Source organism: Phallusia mammillata, chromosome 3, assembly GCF_965637545.1.
Source record: "Phallusia mammillata chromosome 3, kaPhaMamm4.hap1.1, whole genome shotgun sequence".
NCBI lineage: Eukaryota > Metazoa > Chordata > Ascidiacea > Phlebobranchia > Ascidiidae > Phallusia > Phallusia mammillata.
This window is the reverse complement of record NC_137254.1, coordinates 9311079-9336226: the sequence shown is the minus strand read 5'-3', so window position 1 is coordinate 9336226 and position 25148 is coordinate 9311079. Positions and strand designations below refer to the sequence as shown.

General features: G+C 35.6%; 2 protein-coding genes and 1 non-coding gene across 3 annotated transcripts; all 3 read right to left on the bottom strand.

The window, feature by feature from the left end:
- Positions 1-280: 280 nt before the first annotated feature.
- On the bottom strand, positions 281-17986 carry LOC145219121 (sodium-dependent proline transporter-like). The gene is made up of 13 exons (XM_080086504.1): positions 17879-17986; positions 12401-12677; positions 10644-10798; positions 9818-9963; positions 8803-8941; positions 7714-7848; positions 7549-7652; positions 6105-6342; positions 5260-5391; positions 4262-4361; positions 3499-3614; positions 2241-2417; positions 281-746 (listed from the first exon to the last, which is right to left on the bottom strand). Exons 1-13 carry the CDS (start codon positions 17891-17893, stop codon positions 585-587), a joined length of 1896 nt encoding a protein of 631 aa, XP_079942630.1. The 5' UTR covers positions 17894-17986; the 3' UTR covers positions 281-584.
- Positions 6587-6660, bottom strand: Trnas-gga (transfer RNA serine (anticodon GGA)). Its single transcript has one exon. It is a non-coding gene; the product is annotated as a tRNA-Ser (tRNA).
- A 254-nt stretch (positions 17987-18240) lies between the features above and the next one.
- On the bottom strand, positions 18241-25148 carry LOC145219123 (ankyrin repeat and SOCS box protein 1-like). The gene is made up of 6 exons (XM_080086507.1): positions 24995-25148; positions 24119-24321; positions 23388-23671; positions 22444-22722; positions 18785-18908; positions 18241-18692 (listed from the first exon to the last, which is right to left on the bottom strand). Exons 1-6 carry the CDS (start codon positions 25112-25114, stop codon positions 18677-18679), a joined length of 1026 nt encoding a protein of 341 aa, XP_079942633.1. The 5' UTR covers positions 25115-25148; the 3' UTR covers positions 18241-18676.

The window sequence follows — 25148 nt, the reverse complement described above, 5'->3', positions numbered from 1 at the left end:
GCCCCAGTCACATAACACTCCATAATACGGTGTAGCTGCCGCCCACTTTGCTATTATCCATCAATTGTGCCCTCCACTAAACGTTGCGCGGGTATTGTCGGCCTGGTGATTGTTTTAGGGCTACTGTGTCACTGTTTTCTTTCACCAAGCGAAATCGTCCAGACAGGATGTTACGTCAAAATTTCGGACATCTGGTAACCCAAGGTTAAACCAATTACAAAAACGTTTGGTTTGTTGAACCAACAAATTAAGGACCAAACTTTCAAAAACAAAAATGCACTTGTTTGGTGTTAAATTTATTTTTCTACAGTACACTTTATAAGTTATTGCTACACACAACAGTTTTTTTTAAGGTTTGGTTTGGGTGACCGCTAAGTAGTTTTAAGAGACCGCAAGTGTTTCATTTAAATACCAAAAAATAGCCATATTTGCAATTATTTATTACGATTTACGAATTATTTATTAGGCTACTGGCAAATTTTGGGAACACCTTAAAAAAAACACTACACACATATAGCCAAATATTGGCCAAACTATCAAGCATTTAAACATCGCAACTGTGCTAAAAGTGCTAAAAAATATGTTTACAGTCTTGTCTTGTGCTCTGTGATATTGAATTTCGGCATATCGTCTCCAGCAAAGTTAGGGTTTGTATAAACCGCTGAAATATCCATTTGGTGTCGATGTGGTTGCTCGTACTTGATTGAACGGTCGGATGGACCCCATTTTTCACTCGGTAAAATTAGCTAGAATAAATTAAATACAAATTTATGAAAAACAATTTTATGTGATATATGGATGTTATAGACATGCACCCATTTGAGAACTAAGAAAAAATCAAGAAGACTTTTTTGCACCAGGTTTTTGAAGCGAAATTATAACCGTAAAAATTATTAACCTTTATTTGTAAATATGCTAACAATGTATCATACACCAGAAAACGCTCATAAATAATTCTATTCGTTTTGTTGCATTATCATTAGTGATGTACCGAATCGGCGAAATTTCGATTCGGCCGAAACCGAATATTCGGCAGTTTTGCCGAATAAATTCGGCCGAATCAACCGAATCTTTTATGACGTCACGCGAAGTCGCATTCAACGCGTTTGACATGAAAACATAAGTTTATGTACCAGACAATTAGTGCAGAATGGTTGTGTTTCGTACTTATTTTAGTTCTGTGGGTTTTAACATTGCTTCAAGCATGATTGCCAACCTGCCAATGAATTACGGATTTTTCGTCTGGAGTGGGAAAAACGATAATGTGGTAAAACATATGATAATTAACGCGATTTTCGTTGGTACAAAGCAGAAAAGTCATGTTTAACGCTATAAATGTGTGTTCGTAAAAGATTCGGTTTCGGCCGAATCGCAACAAAATATTCGGCCGAAACCGAATCTTTAAAAAAACGGCCGATTCGGCCGAATAAATTCGGCAAACCGAATATTCGGTACATCTTTAATTATTATTTCTATGCTGTGTACTATTTCTATGTGTATTATTTCATAAAAGCCCTTTTTGCATTATGGGGCATTTTTAGCTTATTTGGGGATTTTTCATTTGGTTGAGCGGTGCAATGGCGGACAGGATGGTGTGGAGGAGCATAGTCAGTTTGGCCCGGGCAACTAGCCCGATATGATGATATGATGATCATTTGGGTGGGGTTTTGTACAGAAAAATCATCAAAAGTGGGCATAATTGTAGAAAAAAAATTACTTCATATTTGTACCCCTGTTTAACTGCTAATTCAAAAATTCAGCTTAATTAATTTATCAACAAATATTTCTTTTAAAAATGTGTGAAATTGCTAACGGTTAAGGCTGTTTGGGTTGGGGTGGGGTTTTATAATGAAAATACCATTAAAACTAACTTAAAAACCTTATAGATCGAAACTAAGTCCTGACTTTTACTTAGTTCCTAAATCTATAATAACTGTGCTTATTGCGCCCCCTATTTGAAACAAGCAAAGCTTTTAAATAAGGTTTTCATGTTCGTAGCCTTTAGTGTGAAGTGAGGCCCAAATAAAGCATTTTTTAAGGCTCAACCCTAAACCTAGCCCAACACCCAAACCTACAATATTTTGCACCCCGTAACGTTTCAACGTTGCGCAGCTATTTCCGACTTTATGCTTGGTTTTAGTTAGTGTAATTGTGTCACTATGTTTTCCTTCACCAAGCGAAATAAACAAAACTCATGGCCATGATAGTGTTATAAATTGAGCATAAACAATCATTCATACCTGCCATAAATCTTCGCCTTTGAAATAACCATAAGCCAGTCGTCCTATGGCGTAGATTGGCACAGTAACTGCGCATGCACAGCTCATGCAAATTCCCAAGTCATCGGCCCATTTTGGATACACATAACTGCCGTAGGTAATGGTGGTGGCGTACATCCCAGAATAGATCAAGATAAACTGTAAAAAAACATATTGTTTTTAAATTTGAATTCGTCTTCTGTCTTGAGGATCGCATATATATTGTTTGTGCGTTTTTTTGTACTGCGAAAAATTGCGGAATAATTTTGGCCCTATGTGTTAATATGCATGAAATTGTTTTTTTTTGTGAATATAAACGGGAGCTGATGTGGCATTCGTATCACTGATGATGGCATGAGCATTTGCCGAAATGTTTGAACAATAAAGCTTGTCGCTTTTTACATCTATTTGGGCCGTTATTTTCATCATCAAACTTGTCATTTTTTTCTTCTTTAAACGGATTCTCTAACTAAAATCAACCATAAAGCTTAAATTATGTGATTTTCAGTGATAATCTAAATTGTCCTTTAAGTGAAAAACAAAACCTTTTTCACATGTTTGAGAGAGTTATCTAACCAGATTATGATAAAAAATATTAAAAAAGTGCTTTTTTCTTGCCCTGTGTCTATGCCAAAATACGTTTTCTAATTAGATTGAAGTGTTGATGCCCTTTTGCAAGCTTTAAAAAGTTTCCTAAGTAGATTTTAGCATTATGCCGTAAAATTATGTCATTAAAGTAATTAATTTTGTGGTATTTCCTCAAAATGCAACAAATCATATCTTTTAGAGGTTTCTAACTAGATTAAAGTATGTTAACCGTAAAAATTGTAATTAGTAAAAGACGTGTAGCCTATCTTAAAATGCAAGAACACTAAATTTACTATTTACACTTTAAAACGGTTTTCTTTTTACTTTTTTAATGCATTAAACCCTACAAAAGTATGTTTTTTTACACAAAATACCCTCTTATGACTCCTATATGAAACTATATTACTATTTTGATTATTTAAACATGTTTTTAAACTAGCATTATTCATTACACTCTTATTAATTGAGAAATTGTTGCTTCTAATGCAAAAGACATATTTTAATTTTGATGTATTTAAACGCTTTTTGTCTAATCTGCTTTAAATATATAAAAAAAAATCTCTGATCTCTTCTTTAAAAGCTTCTTGTGTTTAACTGTAATGTTGTCATTAATTAAACCCCTTCAACAAAAAATAATAAGATTTCCATGTACCAGTATGGTTGCAGGGGTTACGAAGGACCAAGCTATCTTGAAGTACCAGTTTGGTTCGAAACCTAACATCAGTTTAATGTCTTTGTTGAATCTCCATGGAGTGGTAAAAAAATATCCTAAAAATAGAAAAATCAATTTTTAGACACAAAATATATAATATAATTTTCTAGTGCTTTTATTTTAACTTTTTTTTTTCAGTTGCAGTTAACGTGGCACACAGAATAAATTTTTGATATTCCGGGCGATTTAAAACATTCTGTAACAACTGCTACCTTTTGTTACGTCATAATGAGCCAAAAATAACCTAGATTTTCGAATTGTGATAACTACTAATAACTTTATAGACGGTATATTTTGTTAATACTAATTCAACCGTTTTAGTTCTTAGCCGACTGCACCTCTAAGTGTCGTAATCCCTTATTTGTTTTGTGGTAATAATAAGTTTGTAGTAATACTAATTCTTTTTAGCATGAACTTTTAAGCTCAGTACGCTAGGCTTATTAAAGGCGTATACCGAATCAGCCGTTTTTTAAGCATTCTTAGGCAAAGCGTTGGCAAGAAAAATCTAACCAGCGGTGGGATTCGAACCCACGACAGGAGCGTTTCCGGGACTTGAGCTACCAATTGAGCTACACGCAGGCTAATTAAATAAAATATACAGTTAATGAACTGAATGAGCCTAAAACGAGTTTTTTGTCAATCAATTTAAGTCAACGAGCCCTCAAGTAGGCTGTGCAGGAACAAATTACACTTGAAAACTTACCATAGCCCCAGTTTAATGCAAGGCACATCATAAGTGCAAGTACAAGTATTCCATAATATGCTGAGTAATAGTTGTACAAGTTGAACCAGTAGATTCCACCCTGTATTAAAAAGCATGATGTTTTTGAAACCATATAAGATGAACACATATTCGTTACTGCGGTCAGCCCTAAAACGTCCATGCAGACCAGCAAGTACGACATACTAATATATAAATTATACTACGCCAGGCCCATTGAAGCTGTTATACCGTAATATATATTATTCTTACATATTTTGCCTTATCTGCAAATGATACATAAATGAGTTGCAGACAATGTACAATATTTCGATCTATATATAGATATACGGTCTCATCAGTGCAGCTGGTTACAAGACATAGGCTGTATTGGCTAGTGCAGCCATCTAACGGCACATACATAAACAAGTTTTAACATTTTCATTGCAGTACACTATAGGAGTCATAAGCTGTTCATAAAATGATGTTGTTTAGATTTTTAAGCTATGGGAATAAATGACAAAATATCTTGAAACTACAAAATTCTGTTGTCCCTATGTCTTATGTTACACCTTAAGAAGTTGTGATGATAAATAGAAAAAACTACCAATTCCCAAAACAAATTCATGCAAAGTACCTAAATGGATTAAGCAAATAAATGATACATAAGCTGCAGACAGTGCATACTGTTTGAACCTATAAGGTCTCATCAGTGCAGCTGGTAACAAGAGATAGGCCGTAGTGGCTAGTGTAGCCATCCAACGGCACTCCAGTTTGTTGGGAGTAACAGGCTAAAAAGCGATGCCTCTTTAGCTGCACTGATGATAACTTATAAGTCGAAACAGTGTGCACTGTCTGCAATTTCATAAACAGGCTTCGCCAAAAAATAAATTTTCAACAAATTTTAATGCATTTTACTTTTTACAAAATTACAAAAAGGGCTAATTTGTTTGCTATTTTAAAAATATCCAAAAACAACTTTCTATGACTATAGGATTTACCTCAGTGACTAGAATTAAGCCGACTAGAAAACAAAATATTGCAATGGCCAGAGTCAAATAAGACTTTCGTTTTCTCAAATGTTTTGGAAATTCGTCGATTAAACCAGTTACCACAGTCTCCAACATTGCAAACTGAAAAACAGAAACAAAAAAAGTGTGTATTAAGCTTTTTATTAGGATTACCCAGAAAATGCATTTATCCAAAATGCCCTGATATTTGGTATGCCATAAAACAGATTTTGCTCTTACCCGAAATTTTACTAAGCTATTTGTTGTAATTAAGCTGTATGCATTGATCTGAAATATATCTTACTAATAAACGACAACAGTTTGAGATTGGAATAAAACGAAATTTCTTATCACCAAATTCGTCAGTTTTTAGACATTATTCGTGTGTCAAACAGATTTAAAACTTCGAAAAGCGCTTTTTTATTATCTTAGGAATCCAAGGTAAAGTTATAAATCTGAATGCCTAAAAAGTCTACAAATAATTTGTTTTACTTAACGGCATTAAACATTTTTCAAAACATGTTTGAATGGTCTTTTAACTATATAATTGTTTTTGGTTCACCACATTTAAAACTACAAATCTGTTTCTTTACTGAACAAAATTGAGTGGTTTGTAAAACAAAACTGACAAGTCTCTCTTTAATTTCTAAATCATACCAAAACGAATTGCCATGCAAAAATGCGTTTTTTGTAAACCTATAGAAAAACTAGGAACGCTAAAAAACAAAATATGATTATTTGCATGAAAACTGAACTAATTTTACTTTTGAAATCTTTTCATCAAACATAAACTGCAAAACCGGTATTCTTATGCCTTTAGTTTGAAACCTTCTTACCTGGCTGTCTAAACCAAGAGTAAGCAACATAAAGAAGAATAGAATGGACCATAGTTGTGGTATTGGTAGAAGGGCTACGGCTTGTGGATAAGCAACAAACGCTAGGCCAGGACCCTGGTCGATGACACTGCTTACTGGTTGGTCCAGAGTCTTAGCCATGTGACCAATCACAGAAAAGATAACAAAGCCGGCGAAAACGCTTGTAGTACAGTTGCCGATTGAGACTATCAATGTGTCTCTGTGGAAAATGAAAAAAGTTGGTTTTAGAAAAAACGACCAAACATAACTAGTTTGTGCTCTAAAACTTAAACACAAAAAATCAGCTAAGATGAATATATTCATAACTGGGATCAGCCCTGAAGCGTCCATACAGACCAGCGATCACGGCACACTCGTATGTAAATCATATTACGCCAGGCCTAATGTAGGCGTAATACTAAATCAAGCATTCTCATCTGGCAAAACACAGACTAGACAAATCTAGCCTGCGGTGGGACTCGAACCCACGACAGGAGTCTTTCCGGGACTCGCGCTCTACCAACTGAGCCACTCAGGCTCCGTGGTGAACCCGCCGAAAGTCGAATCATTAGCACCGTTGCCTGACTTGTATGTTACACATGTCAGTTTTGTAGTATGTTTGGGGGACCGGCTTGATTCGGTATAACGCTTGTCAGTGTCATAATGCGCAATGTCAGTGTCATAATGAATAGTTAAGTTGAGTTTATGTCGCTTGGTGAAAAAAAAAAAAACATAGCGTCACAATTGCACTGAAATATAGCTGCTCAACGTTGAAATGTTTTGGAGCGCAAAACAGTAAAAGCTCAATTGGTGGATCATGACAAAACGCACTGCAGCTACACCGTATTACATAGCGTTATGTGACTGGGGCTCACAAGAAAGTGAGGTTGGCGCATTGTGGTGAGACCAGTCGAAGGGGCCGAAAGTCTAACCATCCGTGTTAGGGAAAGAGGGTGGGATTCGAATATAATCAAAACGAGCAAATAAATTATACAACGTTTATTTATTTGTAACTAGCGTAAATCACAAGCTGAAAATGTTTATTTCCAGATTAAAATCAATTGACAATTTAACAAAAACAAATATATTTTGCTAAAAAGCATCTTTCAAATAGATGTAACACACAAATACGATCCCTTTGACTTATTTTTTTTTTGAACAATTCTCTGGAAGTGCTTTTAAGCGAAATATATTTGTTCGTTTTTTTTTATTAGATTGTCAAATGATTTTAACCTGGAAATAAAGATTTCCCAACTTTGTGATATATTATATATGATGATGATGATGAAAGTTGGTCATCGTTGCAAGAATAGCAAAAGCACAGGGAATAATTCCCAGAATCAATTTACTAGGATTTATAACAAGAAAAAAACGTTAATTGATGCTTTTACTCTTGAAAACATGAAACCATTTAAATTTTGCTTACCTGAACAAATTGTTGTTAAACTTATTATACGAAGCAAAAGTAAGCAGGCCTCCAAAGGCTACACCAAGCGAATAAAATATCTGCGTTGCTGCCGCGCTCCATACCTAGAAGGCACAAAATAGGTGATGATGTCACCATTATGACGTCATAAGAATTGTTACGTACGTTTGAATCGGTTAATCTGTTAAAGTCCGGTTTCACGTAGAAAATGATGCCGTCTAGAGCCCCATCTAATGTGCAACCTCGGATAAGAAGGATTATAAGGATTATGTATGGAAACGTAGCGGTGAAGTATACGACCTGCAAAAATAATAAATTGATTTTTTTGTTGTTGGTTTATTACGTATAATGCATGCCTGAACGTTTTTGCTATACACTGGGTGTTACGAGTTGTACACAAAAAATGATTTTTTTTACACTTATACGACGGAAATTGCTTATTTTAAACATGTTTTTTCATAATACAAGCGATTTTGTTTAATTTGATGGCTTGTTAGAAAACCCGCTTCAGGCGTGCAAATTTATGCCACATACACAAAGGCGGGTTAAAAAAACTTTCCACAAACTGAAAATTGTAAACTGTTTAAAGTCGATTTTTTAAAAAGAAATTATATGACTGACTGCACGTAGTTCGTTAGGAAACCCGTTTTAAGCATGCAAAGTCGTACATGTAACAAGCGCTATAATAGACTGCACAAAGTTCGTAAGGAAACCCGTTTTAAGCATGCAAAGTCGTGCATGAATCAAGCGGTGTGGTTAACTGAACGAAGCTCGTTAGGACACCACTTTAAGCGTGCAAATTCGTGCATGTAACAAGCGCTATAATAGACTACACAAAGCTCGTTAGGAAACCCCACTTTAACCGAGCAAATTCGTGCATGAAAAAAGCGCTATGGTTGACTGCATGAAGCTTGTTAGAAAAAACCACTTTATGCGTCCAAAGTCGTGTATGTAACAAGCGCTACGGTTGACTACGCGAAGCTCGTTAGGAAAACCGCTTTTAGCGTACAAAGTCGTGCATGAAACAAGCGCTATGGTTGACTGCACAAAGCTCGTTAGGAAATCCGCTTTAAGTAAGCAAATTTGTGCATGAAAAAAGCGCTATGGTTGACAGCACGAAATTTGTTGGGAAACCCGCTTTAAGCGTACAAAGTCGTACATGTAACAAGCGCTATGGTTAACTTCACGAAGCTCGTTAGGAAAACCATATTTAAGACATGTATAATAACCACTATTGCTTTAATATAGTCTTACCTTGCCAGTTGACTTAACTCCCTTGATGAGACACAAATATACGATGATCCATGCGAGTAGCAAACACAATGCCAAGTCCCACAACACAGCACCCGGGTCGCCGACTCCGCTACTCTTGTCTACTCGCAGTACTCGGTATCTAAAAACATGCAACGTTTAGTTACTGACCTAGTTTTTGAAATTAGTAGATTTTGATTTTTAAGGTTGACTTGTGTATTTTTATGAATTTGACATTTTTTCATAGGCTCCAGTCGTGGGTTCGAATCCCACCGAAGATTAGTATTAAATTATTTAAAAAATGGCATCAATTTGTAGGTAGAGCTGCCAACACCATACCTCACGGCACACCCACATTTAGCTAAATTTCGATACGTAGCGCAAAAAGCTAAATCATTTATTTATCAGCTAAAGAGGGCTAGGTGGGGCAGGAACTTGGCCGAACGGTCTGGCGCGCCTCACCCTCATACAGACATAAAAACCCTGATCGTCAACAATAGGAAATTCTCTGAACATGGGCCTGCCGCAAGGTATGGCATTAATTGATTTTTCTTTTCTTGCGATTTCGAAATTTTAAAAAAGTGTTGGACCAAAGTTACCCGGTCCGAACCTTAAACGTTTTTAAGAAGCCCGTTTAGGCCCGAAAGTTTGATTGACTGGCCTGTACATTAAAGCCACAGGAAATACCAAGACAACAACCAAAATAGACAATTGGTCTTAAACAAGGCGCTTTAGGGCTGTTTGACATTAGGTCAGGTCAAGCAGCTGGCTATACTTAGCTAATTGAATTTATTCAAAAAATGTGTAAAGTCAGGCCCGAATCAAGCCTGGTTTTATGAAGAAACCTAAGCCCGAACCCGGCCCGACTTACAACTCTGTTTTAATTTTAAAACAAAAATAGTTTTTTCTCTATTCTATTTGAATAAGGTGGAAAGTGGAAACTAAGAATGCCTTTTTTGTATTTAGTATTATTTTACTTTATCTGTTTTATAAATGTTATTTTAAAACTATAACTTACTTCCAATATTCCTCTGACGTGCTAACCAGTCGTGACGCATTTGCTGTGACGTTAGGTGACGACGTAGTGCCAGCTGTGACGTCAGCAGTTGTCGTTGACATAGCGGTTGTCACTAGAGGCGTTGTAGAGTTGGAAAGGGTGTCGTTCTGTGGAGAAAAAAAGAGTAGAAAAAAAAAGAGAAAAAACGAGTAATTTAAATGGTGTTCAAAAAATCGGGATTATGTTGTGAATCGTAATTTTTCACAACAATTTTCACGAAATCTGGTTTTGAAAAAAAATACTTATGCGAATATGAAAACGTTCGGTTGAAAATACGATCATATGAATGTCTCATGAATCATGGTTGTCAAGACGACTGGCCCATCTTTCACGAAATTATTTTTTCAATGGTATTCCTGTTAGTAAACCGACATTTCATATATTTTACTATCATATGAATGCTCCATGCTACATTATTTTGTTTACAAATTTACATGGATTTAAAATAATACATAAACAAGACGAGAAATAGGACCTCTAACACAAAGAGAATTCCAATCATGTGATTGTCTCACAATTAAACTTCTTTTTTCATGTTACAAAACAAATTATTTACTAAGTGTACAGATATTATGAAAAATATAAATCTTTTTTCCAATTTACATGAAAATCATACACAATCTCGTGATTGCCTCACGACTAATCACTAGTCATTTCACGTAGCATGTCATTTCAAAATATTGCAATGAACTTGCCCAGATAATCGATTTTTGCAAAAAAATGCTTTATTCATGTGAAAAATAAGGATGCATTCATATGAATCTGTTACAAATCACGAACTGCTCACCACACATCGTGATTCGACATTCCACCATTGATCACATAAAGTCCACGGCAAAACAGCTTGGAATGAGGCGAATAAGTAGAACAGAGCCCACGCTATAATCACGTTATAATAGATGCAGACCAGCAAAGATGCTGTTATCATTCCGAATCCAATTCCTAAATTAAATACATTTTAATTGAATTACATTTCCCCTTGATTGGCCCTGGTAAATGATTGTCAGTAAGTGACATAGACCTTTCTTTTTTTGTGCCTAAGGTTCTTAAGTCATGCTTATTACCGTGTTAAAAGTATGACATAAAGGGCAACTGGCTGAACCGAAGGGCCAAAGGAGGTTTAAATTTACAGCACACAATTTCAGATACCTATCTATGGCATGTTCAAATTTGAATAAAAACAGTATTAAAAAAACAAGGGAATAAAACAGTACTAAAGAGTAAAACAAGGGAAAAAGGGATGTCCCAGGCGGGAGCTATATTCCAGTTTTAGACCATAAAAACAAGTCATTTGAACTAAAAATTATTTGACAAAATTAAGCTGTTAATCGCTGGTAGCCGTACAATAGTAAAGATTTTCAAATATTTGCAGGTAATAGCCAAAAAGTATTTTTTACTCAAAATTTGAACCATTAAACACTATATTTTCGGATCAACTGTCTTGAGGAAATGTCTTGAATTACCAACTTTGCAGTAAGTCGAAATAGGTAATTTTTTGCCGAATATGCTCTTTTGTAAGCTCCTGTCACATAAAGCGCGCTTTTTCACATAAAGCTTCAGCCAATTTAGCCTTCGCAAACGAACCCGAAAGTACAAGCCCGAAACCCAACCCAAACCCAAATCGTTTTTGAGAAATCCATTTAGGGCCGAAAGTTCTATTTACCGACCTATACATTGGACCTCCGGACCCACATTGGACCCACAATGGCGTTAAACAAGGCGTTTTAGGGCCGTTTGACTTTAGGTCAGGTCCAGCAACTTGCTACTAAGCTAGTTAAATTTATTTTTAAAAAATACTGACACAGAGTGTAAAGTCAGGCCCGTTTTTTGCAAAAACCCAAACTCGAACCGAGCCCAAAATCCCGACCCAACTCACAACTCTGCATCAGATACAACATTTTCTCTATTTTGTGCCCTTTCAAGTTTCAACATACCACATCTATTTTCGAGATTTTGCAAGCAATAAATGTGACCGCTAGAGAGCGCCGATGAGTCACACCGAGTCTCTGTCTGACGAGAAATATGATAGTGCTTTTCAATTCGTACTTTATTATGTATAATTTGAAAGTTCCAAATTTGAGTGGCAATTTTGTTACTAATGGAAACATTGAACTGAACAAAATTGACCGTTTGGTTCACTTTGAGGCATGTTTCTGAATAAATTTGCAATGTTCATTTTTGATCACCCATTTTCGTCGGACGTTTTAGAGAACCATTGATTCAATTATGTGCTCAAAGATGGTTTACCAACCAGCTTCGTGCATTGAACGATGTCACATTAAAATTCAAATAGCCACAAATTTGCGTAAAAGATTGATATCAAAAAACTTTTAAAAATGGCGTTTTTTGTAGTTATCTATTGACCGTTCGTGCTACATGGAATTGTTCACGTAACCGATGACGTCATCTTTCTACGTCACAAGCTACCTTAGGTGTCCCAAAAAAAACATTTTCTGAAAACTATTAGAAAATTATAATGGCAATATTTTTAAGTTGCGACTTAAAAATCGTTTTAAACGTCATAAATCATGACGTCACGCTTACCTTTGAACGCCGGCACGGCTCTCCAGGCGGTGACAGGGCCCAATCCGGCAAACTGTCCAAACGAGAGTTCCATCATAAAAAGCGGAATCCCGCACAATATCAACATTATGACGTAAGGAATAAGAAACGCCCCGCCGCCACTCTCGTATGCCAAATAAGGAAATCTCCAAACGTTACCCAGGCCGACACAATAACCAATGCAAGAAAGTAGGAATTCGACTTGACCACCCCATTTTTCACGCCCATCTAAGGCGTCGTCTTTTTCGTTAGCTTCTACCTAAAAAGACACAGAAAACAGTGTTGAAATGTGAATCGAAATATGTCCGTTGGGGGAGCGCTATGATAAATTTCTGTCGTGGGTTCGAATCCCACCACAGGCTAGATTTTTCTAGCTTATGCCTTTGCTTTAAAGATTGGTTAAATTAAAAATAAATAATAGTACGCCAGGACCATTGAAGGCGTAATACTAAATCAGCCGATCACCAAGAATTCCCATATAGCAAGACGTAGAAAAGAAAAATCTAGCCTGCGGTGGGATTCGAACCTACAACAAGTGCATTTACGGAACTTGTGCTCTCTTATGATTTGTGTAAATAGGTTTTTGTCACAGTGATCAGTCCTAAAGCGTTTAAGCAGACCAGTGACCAAACCAACATAAAAGTCTGGTTGGTAGAGCGCTAGGATAGGCTCGTGTCGTGAGTTCGAATCCCACCGCAGGCTAAATTTTTCTAGCCTATGCCTTGCCATATAGTGGTGAATGCTTGGTGACCGGCTGATTCAGTATGACGTCTTCAATAGGCCTGATTTAATATGATTTATATATATGAGTGTCCCGTGATCGCTGGTCTACATGGACGCTTCAAGGTTGATCCCAGGTATGAATTTATGTTCATCTCAACTGAAATTCGGTATAATTTCTTTAATAAGCCTAGAGTACCGAAAATTTTGTGTTTCTGCCTAATCTTGTTGTCCTAACAGCGCCGTAAAACAGCCCATTTTTCTTTATTTTGGGTTGTACAATGCATAGAAGATTCGAACTCTGTTTTTGTTGTTACGTCATTGACCTATATGACGTAACAATAGAAATAAAGTGTCGTAAGCAGTTTAAATAAGATTAAATACACTTTTGAGATGTGTAATTCCAAAACTCTGTTTAAATTTGTACACAATCCTATAGTCTTATTCTAAGCCGTAATTCACCTACTAAAATGTCAACAAAGTCAAAAGTTAAGGGGATTTAAATGCTTTTGTCATTGGAATTTTATACAGTGTTTACACTAGTAGATTGATTGTCCAGGCTTTAAGACTTAAACAATTAAATTCCATCTGTTTGGGCTTTGGTTGTAAACATCAATCATTTTGGTTCTATTTGATTCTGTTCCTAAGCAAACAAAACCATCAAAAGTTGTTTGTTAAAACCGCTTTCGTTGTTGACAGTTTTAAAGGAGCAGTAAAAATGGATGGTTTTTTGTACCTTTTGTGGTTTCACTTAAGGACAAATACCTTCTGACGCATGAAAAGGCCATTTAAACTTTTAAAAACCCACAATATTTAATGTGTTAACCTCTATATGAATGGTAGTTTTGAAAAATGAAGCAGAAACATTTGAAAAGAATCGAATTTTTGCATTGTAAAATGATAAATTGCTAAAACACAATGCACTTCATTCCTTTTTTATGACGTCAGAAACTCGACCTATACGTCATAGTATCTGGTTGTAAAGGGTTATAGCCAGATTTGTGAAAACGGGTGGCTACAGAATGTAGTTTTTTATTCAATTTTTTGTTGGTGTAACGCCTTCTAAGCAATCAACTACTGCATTTACTCGATGGGAAACCGAAAAATAAAATTATGTAAGCCGCCCTTTGATTGTAAGCCGCATTTGATGGTTTTAAGTACTATTGTTTAATAATACTTCTTTATGTTGCTACTGAGTACAACCAGTGGTGGGATTCAGCCGGTTCTATAGAACCGTCTCACGAAATTTTATGAGATCAGCGAATCGGTTAGCATTACTGGTTACTGTCAATGGACTTTTTGTAACAGAATCGGGTAAAAATTATGACTTTTGTGATAGAACCGATTGATAAAAAATTTGAATTCCACCATTGAGTACAATTATTTGTCAAGAATTGTTAGTCACGAAAATAATTATTGTACCCCTGCAGAGCGTATGTTGACGTGTAAAGCAAATATGCTAACGAATTTGGAATGCGAAATGAATCAAAAAGCAGGAGTGTAGTAATAATATTGGGATGACATAAAAATGTAAGCCACCCTCAATTTTAAACCGCAAAACCTGTAGGCAAATAATTTTGTAAGCCGCGACTTACATTAGAATAAATAAGGTATATAAATTAAGGCTTTGCTATACATTATGTGGTGTTGGATGTCCAAATACATTGAAAAAATATAGATTAAAGGTTTATTGACAAAAACTTTGATTCTCTTTATTTGACTTCCAAAACTGGTCTAAAACCGGTGTTCTCAAAGTAGGGTCCGGTCCGTGAAGCAATTTTGCGGGGAGTGCGAAAAGGTTGAAGTACTTCTATAATCTAAGTTGTCGTCGGTTTGTGTCACCGGATAAGTGTAAATCAAACTAGAATTGAGAATCGACTTTCTCCATTGCTAAATAATAGCCTTTATTGCGTGACAACTAACATAAATGCAATTGTTCGCGCACAATCGTAATGTTTTTTTTTGTCTGTTCTGTGATGTCACAAACTGTTTTTGGATCGTTGTTATGCGTAGTCCTGCAATTAACTTTACTTTTTCTAAAATACACATTCCGGTTTAAGGACCGCGAGCCCTCGATATAATGGCAAAGGGACCGAAAAAATAATGAAAAAGTTTTTGAAAACCACTGGTCTGAAAGGACTTTTTAATCGATAAGAAAAACATATTTTGTATGTTAGTACTATGCGTCTAGCTGTCTTTCCTAATTTGCCAGAAACTTTTTTAAAAGGTTTAACAAAGGTGATTGTGATGTCACAATAGGTGACTGCTGTGAGCTTTTAAACAGGTCCAAACTCCATCAATCAAAATGACCTATTTCCAAAAGTTGAAAGTTCTATAGAAAATGCCATTCAATGTGTGCTGCCTGTTGACAAATGGACCCCCCCCATAGCTTTAAGGTAATCCGTTTTTCTTGTGCCTTTCAGCAGGTGTTTAAAAGTTATTTCCAAACGAATGCGTCTTTCAAATGCCCACAGCGTGACAAATTGTTGAATAAAGACACCTGCAAATCGCCTAAAAAGTTTTTTTTTATTTTCATTAATTTTCGGAGAAAATCTACAACAATATTTTGCAAAAAAACGGTTTTTATTTTTTTAGGTATTTTTTGTTTAACTAAGATGCAAGCGCTGTAATGACGTCACACAAAATATGACGTAACAACATCTTGTAGCAATTTAAGTCGAAATAAAAGCAATTGCCTTTACATGATAAATTACCTTACTTATATATTGCGGCCATTTTTGCAATTTTTTTTTCGTGGCAAACCACCAAAAAGGTACTTAAAAGGCCAACATAAAGCAACTCAGATATTCCTAAAATCTATTAAAAGTGTTAAATAAAAAAATCGTACACTTTAAAACATTTCACACAAAAATGTTTAGGAATTGAAACTGCATTTCTTGAATACTTCTTTGATTTTCACTTATGCAGTAGCACGAATTGGCACCAATTAAGATTGTAGAAATACTTTAAGCTATTGGAGGTCCTCGCCAAATTGATATAAGGACCTCAGTTTGAGAATCGCTAGTCTATATATAAACTAGGTTGGTATTGCCACATATATGTGTGGTAACACATTAAAAACGCGTATTTTAAAGATACACCGGTTAAATTTTCAGGAAAACAGTGTTTTTAGTACATAAGGTACAGTAGTGGGATTCAATTTTTTTCTCAGCCGGTTCTATCACAAAAGTCAAATTTTTCAGCGGTTCTGTTACAAAAAGTCCGTTGACAATAACCAGTAATGCTAACCGGTTCGCTGATCTCATAAAATATCGTGAGACGGTTCTAAAGAACCGGTGCGAACCAGTTGAATCCCACCACTGTATGTATAATGCATTTACCTCACAAAACTGGGATGAATTTGTTTTCAACATAAACGCACATGCAGATCAAACCACTTAACTATTTCATGTATTCAAATTTACAGACGTAACATACATGGCATAGATTGTAATTACACAACGTCATGACTCAACGGGCCCTGTGTACTTTGTAAGTCAAGTGCGCTTTCTGTCAAAACTCTTACAAGCCCTGACTTGTTTAAATAGGAAACCGGTGTTGTCGAATTAAAGCCACAATCTTAGTAATGCTGTGAAAATGTCTGCTGTGTGTCACAGGATTGTAAATCGGGCCGGGTTCGGGTTTAGGTTTCTTCGAAAAAACAACGGGCCTGACTTTACACATTGTGTCAGTTTTTTTTACATAAATTTATCTAGCTAACTAGCTAGATGCTAGACCTGACCCAATGTCAAACAACCCTAAAACGCCTTGTTCAAGACCAATTGTCGATTGTGTTTGTTGTGTTGGTCTTTACCGACACTTCAATATGTAGGCCTGTCAATCAAACTTTCGGGCCTAAAAGGGCTTCTCAAAAACGATTCAGGTTCGGGCCGGGTTTCGGGCTTGTGCTTTCGGGTTCGGGTTCTAATTTGTCAAACTCTTGTTGGCTGGTTTCATATTAAAGTCAGCCTAAAACTTTGTAAACTACTAGATAAAATATACCATCTCTTGAACGCTTTTATAACTGCAGTCTTTTTTTATCACAGATTGAGAGTTTAACTGACATTGTCACTACGTTTTTAGTTATAGCGATGTAGTAGCTGTTTGTAAACACGCTATAGCTATAATACGCTTATGCTGAAACGAACGCATTTCAATTTTTAATGCTTCCTGTACAGCACTACGTAATAATACTGTATTGTTTAATTACTGTAATTTGGCCTCTCGAATATGGTAGGTTTTGCAACAAAAGTCTTATAGTATTTAACATTATTGACCCTTTTTTCGTCAAAACTTGCAAAAGTTGGTATTTTAAAGGCTTAAATTTGACTAAAATAGGCTGAATTCGGTCCTGACTTTAAAAAAAAATTTGAAAAGGCCGTCTAATTTAGCCCATTGAGGTAGCAAATTATTTTTGGGTACTTTTTGGTAATTTCATGATAGCAGTATCACTATTTACAAAGATGTTATAACTTTTTCAATAAAGCTTATTAATGTGTTTGCAATTCAAAATGAAGCTATATTAAAAGGGCTTCTTGTATTTAAAATTACATTTTTGCCTATTAAATACTGGATAAAGTACAAACAAAATTTCTAAGTTACAAAACATAAATTTTTCGCCGAAAAACGGCGTTAACCTGTTAAACTTTCTCTATACAACTTAATAACGTTGTAGAATAATGTTTTATGTCATTGTAAACAATGTAGTACAAAAACTGTACTAAAATACATATGCCTTACCTCTTTTTTGTCCATCTTGAATAAGTTACTTGCACACAACTGATAAACGTATTGACATTTAGTAATTGACTAGTTGAGCAAATTGTAACGAATGTTGAAATTAGTGCCTTCCAAACTGGTTTAATAGCTCGTTTGCCTTTTTCTCATGAAACGCATTCGCCCCTAAAGCCACGAAAAACAAACTCTTAAAGTTGTTTGTTTGCATTCGACCTTCAGTTAGATGAAAAGCAGACTTGTTGGTACTGGGTTAAGTGTTTTTTTTGCAATTTCGACTGTAAAATTCGTATTCGTTGAGGAATTCGATTTGGGAAAACATTTTGATTGAGTCATTTGGGTCAAATAGGTTTGGAAACTTCACGAAATTTGTTGACTTCTGTTTATTTGCGAACTGAAAGGTGATAAAAGTTTGTTCAAACAAAACGTCGCAAAGCGATGACTCATTAAAACGACTCACTATACTAAAAAATTTGATCGCTATGTGCAGAAAAAAATAGATTTTTTTTATTCTGACGTCAATATGACGTAATAAAGTATAAGACACAGTTATTTCGACCTTACAGAAAAGAATTTAGTAATAAATAGAAAAAGAGTATATTTTAAAAAACGAGGCATTATTTTTGACGTAATCGATCTAACGTCATCATTTCCGATGATATGTGACGTCATCACTTAGTTCTGACAAAACAAGATCTTTTGAAAGACTCTTTTCAATTTTTTTAAAATCTTTTTGGTATCCATGTCATCGTCACTGTGACGTCATAATCCTTTCGTGTGACGTCATAATCCTCTCGTGTGACGTCATAATTCCAGAAGCCTTGTGTGAAAAGCGAAAAACAGACAAGGATAGTTAGAAATGTAAAGGAAAGGTTTAAAGTAAAACAAAGAGAAAAAGGAAGAAGGAAAAACCTGAAAGAGAGAAAAGCTTTAATCCGGCGCGGTAGTTCCATTTCTGGGATCTCTCGAATTCTCTTCTGCCCGATTTTGCGACGAATGTGAATTCGCGTTATGTCACTTAAACGCATTGGATGATCTGAACAAAAAAAGTTTTGAAAAATCTGCGCTTGAAGCGGTAGAATCTACATCTTCAATCGTTGATGTTAAAAGTCAAATTGACAGCCACGAAAAAAAACAGACAGATTTTAAACAGTTTCCTCGGCCAAAGTTATGCCGAAGGCCATGCCGATTTTTGGCTTAAACTTGAATAAACGGGTCTAATTTAGGACATTGCTTTTAAAAATGTTTAAACCTAAAACAGGGCTTAAACTTTTGGGTTTCGACCAACTTACTAATCTGAGTTTCACAAACTTTGTGCCAAAATCGCAAAATTTGTTTGGAATTTTCATTAATTTGGAGATTCTGAACGTTTTTGGCCTTTTCTTCCTAAAAGACTTCAAGTATAGCTAGGTATTGACGTTGGTGGGACCTAACCAGTGCTAGCAAAGACGATGGGGTTCGACAGGAAAATAAAGAAATAAAGGAACCCTGCCGGATAGTTTTAAGCGCCTGAAGAAAGAACACACACATAAATGAAATTCCACAATAATTGTTGACTTTAAACCAAACTGCATTTTTATTTCAAATTGTGTGTAAGGTCCAACGTTTTGAAGTTTAAAACCATAATTAGAACTCAAAACCGAAGTGTATGGCAATGCAAGCAATGAGGCTAAAGGCCCGTTTACACTGTGCTCAGCGGCGCCTAACCTAACCTAACCTTGCGACCCCTTCCGTTTACACTACGATTTTCGGCGCGTGCCTAAGTGTACTAAATAACATACCCGACGTAATTTTTAGCTCACAGCAACTATCGATGACCATAATTCATCACATAAATTCATTGTTACCTATTTTAGATTCGAAAAAGATTTTTATGAATCTAAATTAAATGATGTTTTGTTAGTAAACATGATTTTGCATTTCGGTAATCATACAGGATTGTTTAGTATGTTGTTGTATAGATTTATGGCATGTTTATCTCACTTTCATGTTTTTATAGCATGTAGTCCCCTGTACTGGGTAGAATGTACATTTTAAATGCACTTAATTACAATATTTGAACACAAAAAAACACAACATACAATCATAACAATGTAATAAATAATTAAATTTGAGGCAAATAGCGCACCATCATTTATTTTCGGCAAATGAACCAAATTTTTTCAATTACAAACCCGCAAGCAGCGATAACACAAACCGTTTGCGCAGGTTCAAGCAGCTTGATACGCAGAAAAACGCTCGGGAGGCGATCGCTCGCTCATTTCTACGAGACTTGAGCGCCCGAAATCAGTCAAGCGCGAAACCAGACAGAAAAAATGAAACAAACAAACTTACGCAGGTTTGAGCGAGGGCGATACGCATAGTGTAAACGGGCCTTTAATTTCAAGAGGTTTTGCACACTAAAACAACAATAAAATATTGCAATCATTCAAAAATTTTGTTCGAAAAAACTTAATGTTTAAACGTTTTCAAGGAAGTTTTGCAAGCTTCTGTTGTTATTGTGAGAAAAAACAACAACAACAGTTTGCAAGCATTCAAATAGTTTGGTTAAAACATCATGTGTCAAACTCCTAATTCCAATGTTAAGATATAACATAGAAAACGACACTAGTTCAGAATGCTATGCTTTTTGTGGTAAATTATGTAACACTTGTAAGCAAATTGCTAGCCCAACAGGCGCTGGATGTATACTTCGTGTGGCTTCCATTTCATGTAAACAAGCCCTTTGAAACACGACCAAACTATTTGAACACGAATACCATGCCTTTTGGTGACTGATGGAAAATTTTGAAAACTTTGCCACCAGTTTAACAACCCCGTGGTTTTTATCACGTGACCTTACGTTGCAAATTTTTAACGAATTTTATAATGTTTAACAAGGAACGGCTTGTCAAAATACAATGCCGTTTCAAACCTAATAATAGTGTTTATGGTCTATTAAACGGTATTTAAAATACTGTTAAGCCCTTTATTACCACCAATTATTGGAAAAACAGTTTGCTTTTCAAGGGTTAAATTCACGGTTTTAAGAGTCATTTGGACTTACTGGTTTGAAAACGTTGTCGCTTTTTTATTCATTAACCAAAACAGTTGCAAAATTAATACTAACTAAGTCACTAATTAACGACCTGTAGGGCAATATACATTTGGCTTGCTGGCGTGGAATTGTGAAAACAACACAATTAGAGTCAGGTATACTATTTTTCATTTCTCAGTATCGAACTACCCCGCAAAAAAAATTTTTTTTTTATCCTCTGGGGTAAAATTTAGACCCAGTTGTAAGCCTATACTATACAAAATATGTTTTTCCATCAATACTTGTGACGTCCTCCATGACGTAATCGTAATACACTTCATAAGCAAAAAGTTACAAGATAGCAGCGCAGCACAAAGACATAGTAAATTCTGACTCTTTTTTGTCTATCAGGTATACTGGTATAGCATAAACTGTTCGACTATGGGTGCTAATTTGAACAAGCAATTTTATCACAACGAAACAGCTAGGTTAGTTAGAAAGATTTTTGTAACCTTATGTTTAAAATGAACTGTTTGACATCAGGTGCTAATTCTATCAAGCAATTTCATCACAACAACGTAGCTAGGTTCAGTAAGTCCGGACATGTGCATGTGCCTATTGCATCATAATTGGTTTCATTAGTTTATGCTTCATGATTCTAACGCAACAATCCCAAACTGACGCAACAATGTTCACAATAAGCAGGTCAATTTCACATTGACCAGGTTACGTTGCCTGAATTGCTGACAGAAATCATAAACTCACTGAACCAAGCTGTATTCCCTTCGCACTATTCTGTTGTATACCCTAGTTTTGATGTGGTATACACTTGGGTATACAGCAGCGGTTCTCAAGCTGGGGTCCGCGGTCCTTCAGGGTTCCGTGAGGCATTTTTTGGGGGGAACGCGAAAAGGTTGAAATAATTCTATAAATCTTATTTTGCGTCAGTTTGTGCCACTTAATCAGTTTAAATCAAAGTAGATTTGAGAATCGACTGTCTCTATTGCTAAATAATAGCCTTTATTGCATGACAACTAACAAAACTGCAATTGTTCGCGTACAATCGTAATGTTTGTGTCTTTTCTGTGATGTCACGAACTGTCTTTGGATCATTGTTATGCGCAATTTGGCAAACTAGCTAAAATCCTGCAATCAACTTTCGTTTTTCTGAAATACGCATTCAGACTTAAGGACCGCGAGCCCTCGATATAATAGCAAAGGGACCGTTTTGAAAAAAATATGAAAAAGTTTGAGAACCATTTGGTATAAAGTATAGAGCATTGGATTAGTGGTTAGACTATTTTTGCCTCAAAGATTCGTTTTTTGAGTATGTTTTTGACAACAGGTGTTTGTTTTGAAATTCAATTTTATTGCAACAAAGTAGGCTAGGTAGAAAGATTATTTCTCTCAAGAAATTTCTGTTTTTTATGCTTTTAAATTGAGTTAATTGTCAAAGACGAGTTGTTTGTTAGGTGCTAACGTAGTTCACGAATTTTTTCCCTTTTAAAAAAAAAAATTCTAAATTGTTTGTTCTTATCTAAAAACAATTTCTCACCTTTCCATTGAGTCAAAAACTTTAAGCATTTCTCTCTAGCATGAACAAATCCATTCGTTCTATTCTGGTAGAGTTGAACAAATTCAGCAACTTCTCTTCTCTCGTTTTCCAGAATTCCTCCGCTCAGGATTAATAGCTCCATGTATCTGACGTCACAGGCGTAACGCAATACGGCGTTAAGGAGTGACGTAGAACACCCGGCGCCGTTAATGCTAGGGGGTAAACAAAGGTCTGCACCCCCTAACACTAGGTGGCGGAAACACTCGAAGTGACGGTACACTGTGACGTAATAAAATATATTTTTTCAAATTTAGGATTTTTTTGTGTTTTTAACAAATTTTGCCCAAAAAATAAAACACGGATAAATGTTTTGTACAAAATACACTTTTGAAAAAAATGTTACTTTTAAAAATGATTATCATAGTTTTAAAATTGCAAAAAATATGGTTGCAAGTTGTTTTAACAATACTTTTCAAAAAAGCATAATTTTCTCTTTGTTTTATCTATTAATGCAAAAACAGACAGTAGCGAAAAAAAACAAAAAAGGTACGTTCCTAATTAAGGCCGTTTTAATCACATTTTTTCATTAAAAACAAAATATTAACGTTTTTAACGTTAAAAATTAGAAATTTTCCACATTTTCACTTTGTTTGTCACTATTTACCAAGTAAAGAAATTAAAAAAAAACATTTAGACAATCTCTTTAGCTTTAAAAAAAATAATTACCAAATATTGGTAACATTGCCTTTAAAAAAGTGATGAAATTAGGACATTTGCATATTTTTTTTACATAAAAGTAAGATTTTCGTGTTGAAAACATTCTGAATTCTTTAAATTTTTAGCTGATTCAAAAACAAATTTTTCCAACATTTTTGATATCTTAATTTCATTTTGTACTTAACACATTAAACAAAAATGAAAAAACACGAATTTTTTTTTCTTACCTAAAGTCATGTACACTGGCAAATTTCCTCTAAACTCGTTCTCTCCCTTATCACTTCTGACGTCAGTCCTGCGTCGTCCATTGACGTCAGCGCCATGACGCAATAACATTTCCATCATATCGGGATAATTGTCCAAAGCGGCAATATAAATGGGCGTGGTCAAATTTCGGTCACACCCCTCAGGGTTGGCTCCGGCCTCCAGAAGTGCTCTCGCGCACTCCAAGTGGTTAAACTTCGTTGCGGCGTAAAGCGGTGTTTGGGATTTTATGTCCGATATTTCCAAACTGATCAAAAATGTTGCAATATTTTTATGTTTCCATTTTATATGCTCTATACCAGTGGTTCCCAATCGTTTTCATATTATTTTCAAAACGGTCCCTTTGCCATTATTTCGAGGGCTCGCGGTCCTTAAGCGTAAATGTGTATTTCATAAAAACGAAAGTTGATTGCAGGATTTTACCTAGTTATGCAAAATTGCGCATAACAATCATCTAAAGACAGCATGTGACATCACAAACAGGACAAAAAACATTACGATTGTGCGCGAACAATTGCATTTTTGATAGTTGTCATTCAATAAAGGCCATTGTTTAGCAATGGAGACAGTCGATTCTCAATTCTACTTTGATTTAAACTTAATTAGTGGCACAAACTGACGTCAAATTAGATTACAGAATTACTTCAACCTTTTCACGGTCCCCCTAAAAAACTTTAATTGAAATATTTCTTACTCGGCTCCTGATTGGATAAGAAGCTTGACTGCTTCCACGTGACCCATGACAGCAGCCAACCAAATAGCAGTTGCTCCAAGCTTGTTCCTTTCGTTGATCATTTCTATTGTTGCCTTGGTGTTCGTCGCTTTAATTCTGGCGTTACACTTTTGGTCTTCTGCGGGTTCGTAAAAAGGACGGCGTCCTTCCATAACATCCCGCATCTATAAGTTTTAATAAAAGGTTATGAAAATTTTAACAGAAAAAGTCCCAAAGCTTCGACAAGAAAAAATATTGATACACTGGCAGTGTATATTGTGTAATTGAGTTGAGTTTGTTTTGCTTGGTGAATATATAGTTACACAAATCCACTAAAACAATCACCAAGCCCGAAATAACTGCGCAACGTTATAACTTTATGCAGCACAAAATAGTGGAAAGGCACAATTGGTGGATCATGATTAAACGCGCTGCAGCTACACCGTATTATAAAGCGTTACGGAACCATAGCTCACCAAAAGAGTTTTTTGGTTTTAATTGTTTGTAGACTTGTACGTTTTGGGGGCCTAGCCTAGGGCTAGGGCTGGGTTATTCACGGTCAAACTTGGGGAAAACAAAACCTGAATTTTATGCATGTAACCAGCTATATGAATGAATTAACAATGCTAGTAAACCCACTTAAGGCGAATATATTGTATGTAGCAATCACTATGTGGTTGGCACCATGAAGCTATTTAAAGGCCTATTTTAAGCACTTTTAGTGTATACAACAAGCGCTATAATTTTCTGCAAGAAGCTCGTAAGGAAACCCGCTTTAGGTGTACAAAGATTTTAGGTACAAAAGCATTTTATGAGCTCGATAAAATTGCCTTAAAAAACTATAGCTATAATACTCACCCATTCGCAGTCTCCACATCGACTTGCCCTGTGCAAATTCGTTTCAACCGATGTGGAAATTCCTTTAAAAGTTTCAGCCAAAGCGCTGGCAATATCAAACCGTCCTTTCAAAGTCTCCATTGTGTACTAAACCACCAAACCATCCACTCTTTCC